The sequence below is a fragment of the Montipora capricornis genome, chromosome 8 (assembly GCF_036669925.1).
Source record: "Montipora capricornis isolate CH-2021 chromosome 8, ASM3666992v2, whole genome shotgun sequence".
Classification (NCBI taxonomy): domain Eukaryota; kingdom Metazoa; phylum Cnidaria; class Anthozoa; order Scleractinia; family Acroporidae; genus Montipora; species Montipora capricornis.
Genome location: NC_090890.1, coordinates 15,018,973 through 15,025,594, shown reverse-complemented (window position 1 = coordinate 15,025,594; position 6,622 = coordinate 15,018,973). Strand labels below are relative to the sequence as shown.

Below are 6,622 nucleotides of genomic sequence, written 5' to 3'. Positions count from 1 at the left end.
AGGTGGTTTTGTTCCTCAAAATTAAACGGTAAAATGAAAAAAGGCAGCTTCTTGCAAATAGCTAACAGGATTTAGCAGCTAAACGTACAGCTTATGGTTCTGTCACATCTTGATAACGGAAGATTATAAAGGCTAAGAGTAAGATTGTCTTCACGTCGGGTGAGAGCTAACATGAAGTCTCACAGTAATTTAAACCTTTTAACAAAAGTTCCTATACGATGGCATCTGGTCAATCACTTGGAGTAAATCCAAACTATTTAAGATCATTTTGATATTATATATATGATCATTTTGCAATTCACAAAGAAGACCAAGTGCTTTAAACTAGTAAAACAAATCTTCCTGCGTTTGGAGTTAAACGGTTTTGCTGTTTTCTTCTGAAAACAAACATGAGTACACAGAGGCAACTCTAAATAAAAACGTATACGGTTAAGTTCCCGTCATCCTCAATCCTCATCCTCATCCTAATATAGCTTGGTCGCTCGCGGAACTACAATCTTGGACAGATTAAATGGAATATTGAGACCACCCCTCCCCCCAAAATCAATGATAGGAAAATGGCGCGTCATGGCTTTCGCGCGGCTTCATCTTTGATTAGAGGAAAGGGGGTAATTCTGTTCCATTTTATTCTATCCAAGATTGTAGTTAACTTAAACTGTGACTAGGTTGTCATCCTTATATTCGTCAGATCTCTTCTAAAGGGAACAATCATTTGTCAGCCACGCAAAAAGTTGCCATTAACTCTTTTTCCACAGAAAATTGTTTGCCAAATAATTATGATAGAAATTGAAACACATTGTTCTTAAGTGCTTCAAACCCCTCCACGTAGGTTGTCCTCGGAAACAGTTGTTCCAAATAAGGACTGCCCGGCTGGTGAACATAATGCATAGCTTAACTGACAATTTAACGGTTTTACTGACGAGCGTGTGTAGCAATTAACGTTGCGTTTGTTATCTTACAGTTACGAGTAAATTGAGCCGACTTGTTGATGTATATGACATTGTACCTGTCACCATAAGCAATTAAACATCATGGAACAGTTTGGTAATGTATCTGAAGCATGACCCAATGTTCCCGTCTTTAACGAAACTGTTCCCTCTTTTTCTTGTTTCCAAATTTTTTTTGCCGTGAAATCGAATGTTCCACTGAAATACTCATTTTCCCATTAAAATTTCTAGTTTAATTATCTTGATTCAAAACTAAATTTAATACTGCATGCAGTTGCTAATAAATAATTGACCACTGCAATAAAGGCCTTTAATCTGAAAACCAAACCCTTAGACTCTGTTGATATGAGACGACAAAAAATCGTATCACTCCTCGACCTGCTTTAAGCATGATGGGCTGTTACTTTTCCGTTCGTGGCTTGGCCATTCTCTTTTGGCTTTGGTTGGCTTGTGTTGAGAACAAGACGTACGCTGTTCGAGGTTAGAGAAATTTAGTTTGGTCTGTAACTGAACTCCAAGATAGAAAAACGGTGCTGAGACATTCCTTGACCGAGGAATATGCGAAGTTGCACCGAATCGCGAGAGGTCTCGATTTTGTTTTCCTTTTTTTTTTTTTTATCATGGGCTTCGTCGATCCAGAATCAGTTCGATTTCCCTTTGTTTCACAGTTCACAACGTAAAAATAAGATACAGATTCTTTGGCTCATGTATAACATCAAAGAAATTTACTTTGACTATCGGAAACCATAAGTTAACTGTAAGTCTTGCCAAAGGAAGATTATAAAACTGAAGCTAAGACTTGCATTGAAAGGAATTTCTTCACATCGGGTGTGAACTAACATCAATTCCCACTGTCATTTTAAACTTTGACAAAAGTTCCTATACAATGCATCTGGTCAATCGCTTGAAGCAAATCCACACTATGTAAGGTTATCTTAGCAAAAAGTTAACCTAAGAGTTTTTGAGGCGATATTGACGCCCTGAACAATTCTCAAAAAAACCGTCCAAAGTTCACCAAACTAGACCAAACTAGTAAACGAAAGCTTTCCTGCCATTTTAGAGGTTTATGGCAAAAGTTTCATTAAAGTTTCATTAACGCTTTTATTCCAGCTAAGTAAAGGTTCCCGAGTTACTGGTTCAGGGGCACCCAACGAATCTGTTCCTCACATTATCTGTTCCCCAGAGGAATCTTGCTGGTTGGCAAAAATACAGGTGTTTCGATGAGCTGGCTGGGAAATTTTGTTATTGATAGAGGTTTTGCCTGGGAATTACTGACTTTTTCTAGCATTTCAACCCGAGCTGGCTGTAGAAACTCTGAAGACTGAGGACGACTAAAAAAAAAAAAAAAAAAGAAAAAAGAACCCCTTCCCTCTCCCAGAGAATAGTCACAAACATACGATGGCTGGTCAAAGTGATTGCGCTTGCGGAAAAAACCTGTTTTGTCCCGGTTTTGTCGCTTTTGTTCGGTCGTTTTGGATCGAGGGATTTGAAAGCGCGCGGAATTCCTGGCTGGAAAATAAATTTGATTAGCTGGCTGGGAAACCAACCAATTTTATCTAGCTGGCTGGGAAATTTCTTGTGTGTCTTGCTGGGAAAAAGGAACAGATAATGTTTTCCCAGCAACACTGAAAAACACCTGAAAATGCCTTAATAACATTTATTTTCATTAACTGGGGTATAATAATACATTTTACAACAAATTGGTCGTTGGGTGCCCCTGCTGTTTCGTTGCAAAGGCGATGCCCGGCGGCTCTGACATAATTTCAATGAAAGTAATGGACGGCCGATTACATTTTTAGGGGTTGAAAAAAAATAATAAACCAAAAAACCAAAATTCTTTCTTAAGAGTAATATGCGAAAGAGGTATTAATTTGCCGTTTTTTTCAGTTTATATTCCTCTGACGTTTTGCTGTCGCAATATACATTTAATCAACCAAACCCGAGGGCTGCAATGTAAATTACTTAGAAATGCAAGGAGCTGTAATTTAGAATACGAACCGAGAAAATGAGGTAATTAACAGATACATATCATATTATTACATCACTAGGCCTCTAAATGAAGCAACAAGAGCAAAATTGGAAATAGGCCATTTTCGAAATATCAAATATTCAGCTTGATAGTGAGGCGGTGAGGGCAGCAATAGAAACAATAGAAACACGTTGGAATGAATGTGAAAAGTATTAACATACAATCCACTTTCCTTTGTTTGTGTCCTCACCGCCTCACTATCAAGCTGAATTTTACTATATCGCAAAAGGCCTTTTGGAGAAGACCGTGCTGTCCGTGCTGTTGAATGCGGTCCGCTAAACTGACCAATCACAGCCTTCTTAAGTTCTATCCAAAAGATATGATAAAACTAATTACTATTCCGTTCGTATTGTTAGCACAGAACACCAAAAGTTAAAATTGACGAAGCAAATTATAAGGGTTGTCAAATTGAATAATGTACCTGTCTTGTAATGCAAAGACAACGCTTTAACCATTGTTTATTACATCCATTTAGAAAACACTGCTGATCCTTTCAATCTGATTTGATCTCAGCAGTGCGATTTATTCCCAAATCGCACTATTTTTTTGCTCTAAATCGCACCATTTCCCCAGCCAATGAGAAAGGGACACTAAAACAAAACTGCCAATCAGATTTAAAGGCTCTTTTAAGGTAACCAATCAAATTGCAGGAAAATGAAAGACGAAGAAAACCATTGTGTGGCGAATTTTGCAACTTTTGTTCCCAACTGGATCAACAAAATGTTGGTACTGACTATAGTCCTGTATTTTAGCTATAATTAATGATTGTATCATTTCTAAATGAATGCAATAAAGTGGTAATTGAACTTCGTGTCGTGCAATTTTGGTCTGAAATCATACTTGTGATTTGAAAACACACGTATGATTTCAGACCAAATTGCACTCCACTCAGTTCAATTACCATTATAAAGAAACCTCAAAACAAGACTTCCTGTATTCATGCGTGATCATTGCTCAATCCAAATAACATAACATCAACCGTCTCTTAGATTTGTTGCATTTGAACTAATCTCAAAAACGGCAAAAAAAAGTTCTCTGGCTAAGAATATCAAAAGACACAATTTTTAGACGACCTGAACTGCAGTTTTCATCCTGACTGCGGCCACTGTTTTTCAAGTTAAGATCTGCATTCAAATTTCTGGCTTATGAATAATTGATCATTGTAGTACCTTTTTCATGCCATCTCCGTCATGACATGTGTCCGACTTAAATTACGTTCTATTTACAGTAGTTTTCTGCTGACAGCCCCATCTGGGGCTTGGATGATTATGCTTAATACCTTTCATGTATTTCTCACATTACTCGCTTGGGTGGTTGGTTGGTTGCATCTCTGATATGCCGTAAATTAAAGTGACTGCGTGATGCATGCACGATGCAGTTAAGACGGGAGTACACCCGAAAGCCGTTTTCACGCCGCTTAAAATCAGCTTAATGGAAATATCTCGTTCGCGTTTCAAGCAATACAAAAACCTAAGCTCATAACGCAAATCAATGTTTTGGGGTGTTTTGTAAATTTATTGGCGATGTTTAGGTATATTTGGGAGAAGATAGTTTTTCTCAAAAGAGTAGTAAAATTTGGAGAAATAAGAAATCGTTCAGATTTGATGTAGTTTAAAAATTATAACTTGAAGTTAAAAACTGATATATGGACACCCAAACAGTCCCCTGCCAACCTGGTGTGCTCTTGGGTTGGGGGCAACTTCGCAACTGTCTGTTAGTGTTCCAAAAATAATTTTCTTTCTTTTATCCCTTCTTTAAAACCTCTTAAAATGCCATTCAAATTCACGTGTACCCCCACTTTCAGCATTCTATTTAACAAACGAAAACTCGAACTCAGTCAAGGAAACGGGACTCATTATTCTGTAGACGGAGTGAACAACTTTCATTGCGTTTGTTTATCAATAATAGCAATTTCTAAGTTTAATTGAAAATATTGAATGAAATGTAAACGTAAATGCCCGTAAACGATTAAAATGACAACTTAAAATAGGGGATGAAGGGTTTTGTTCTGTAACCCAGCTGGATTCAGTGTTCAAGGAAAGAAAAACATAAAATAAAAGAAAACTGCGCCGAATATAAGTTTTGGCCTAAAAAATTGTTTTAAGATTCATTTGCCAATTATGCCACTTTTACCATTGGTTTGTAGATCTTACTCACAGTGACTGCAAACGCTCTGTGAAGTTTTTTCCATCACGGGAAGGTCACCGCTTGAAAGGTCACGTTTTTAGGACTTTCACCATGGACAAATACGCTACACCCTGTGAACAAGAATGCGTTATGGATCGCAAATGTGTTTCCATCAACATTGGCCCAACAATGGAGGACAAAACTATCTGTGAGCTAAGTGATTCAGATCATTACCAGCACCCCGAAGATCTTGAGTTAAGAAATAAGTGGTCATACAGTTTCACTGAGGTATGAATATATTTAATCCTTTCGACAGTGGTAACCATCGATGTCAGCTCTTTATTTTTCTTTTTTCGTAAAGGTATCCCTCAGTTTTACATGCACATGTCAACATTTTGCGTGCTTATTCCGACTTTTCCAGCTTAGAGCACAAGTTCTTTACACGACAACTAAGCTAGCTAAGATCTACTTGCAATTAGCAATCCTTTAATTAAGCATTTCAATCAACATCTTAAGTGATTTTAAAATCTTAGAATACAAAAGCGACGCGGGATTTTTTTTCTGTTTACTCGCCAAAATTGCAAAGCTAATGGTCGAAACAGTCGTTAATTTTATATTTGTCATACGAAATGATCAGTTTGCCAACTTTCGTGGTAAATTTTTGTTTATGTCTTCAATTGCAAGTTAAGGAAACCGGAATTTTAAAGTTGCAATAAAGAAAGTCAGTGAGTGGTCGAAATGCAATACCATAACTCCTGAGTAGAAAATTAATCCGATTTAAGCGACTTAATATGTTTAGATACCATAATAGCATGACATAGGTCGGGGTCGGGGTCGGGGTCGAGGTCGGGGTCGGGTCGGTCGGGGTCGGGGCCGGGGCCAGGGTCGGGGTCGGGGTCGGGGTCGGGGTCGGGGTCGGGGTCGGGGTCGGGGTCGGGGTCGGGGTCGGGGTCGGGGTCGGGGTCGGGGTCGGGGTCGGGGTCAGGGTGTTCTTTTTTTTTCCAATTTTTTTTGTTTCAATTTTTGTCCTTATTCTCCTGTAATGTTACATTCGAATGTTCGGCATCTTTCCTTCATTTATGGTGGAAATTAGTCAAAAAAATATGGAACATACAGAAGCTACGAAAGGGATATCCTTGTTTGTTTTTCGAATTAAGAGAATTTCAGAATGAAGTTGGAGTTTTTGTGGGGAATAAATGCTAACTCCTAGAGACACTGAAGACTCGCTGAGCTCCACATTTTAAAACCACATTTTAATGTTTACTTCTTAAAAACCTTCGGTAGTAGCCAAAACGCGGGGCCGGGGCCGGGGCCGGGGCCGGGGCCGGGGCCGGGGTCGGGGTCGGGGTCGGGGTCGGGGTGTCTTTTTTTTTTTTTCAAAATTTTTGCGTTTCAATTTATGGAATACACGCTAACTGCCAGACAGAGTCCCATCGTAATATTCACGTCGTTAAAAAAAAAAAAACCAACAGAATCCCAGTTCCACGATGATCGTCACGCAGTCATGCAACGTTCTTTT

At 38.7% G+C, this 6,622-nt stretch overlaps 1 protein-coding gene across 1 annotated transcript in view; it reads left to right on the top strand.

Moving 5' to 3' along the window:
* Positions 1-1,308: 1,308 nt before the first annotated feature.
* Positions 1,309-6,622, top strand: part of LOC138013738 (uncharacterized) — a 38,224-nt gene continuing 32,910 nt past the window's right edge. Inside the window, exons 1-2 of the mRNA XM_068860813.1 lie at positions 1,309-1,427; positions 5,123-5,391. Coding sequence (XP_068716914.1) covers positions 1,337-1,427; positions 5,123-5,391 — 360 coding nt within the window. The 5' untranslated portion in view covers positions 1,309-1,336. The remainder of the gene's footprint in view (positions 1,428-5,122; positions 5,392-6,622) is intronic.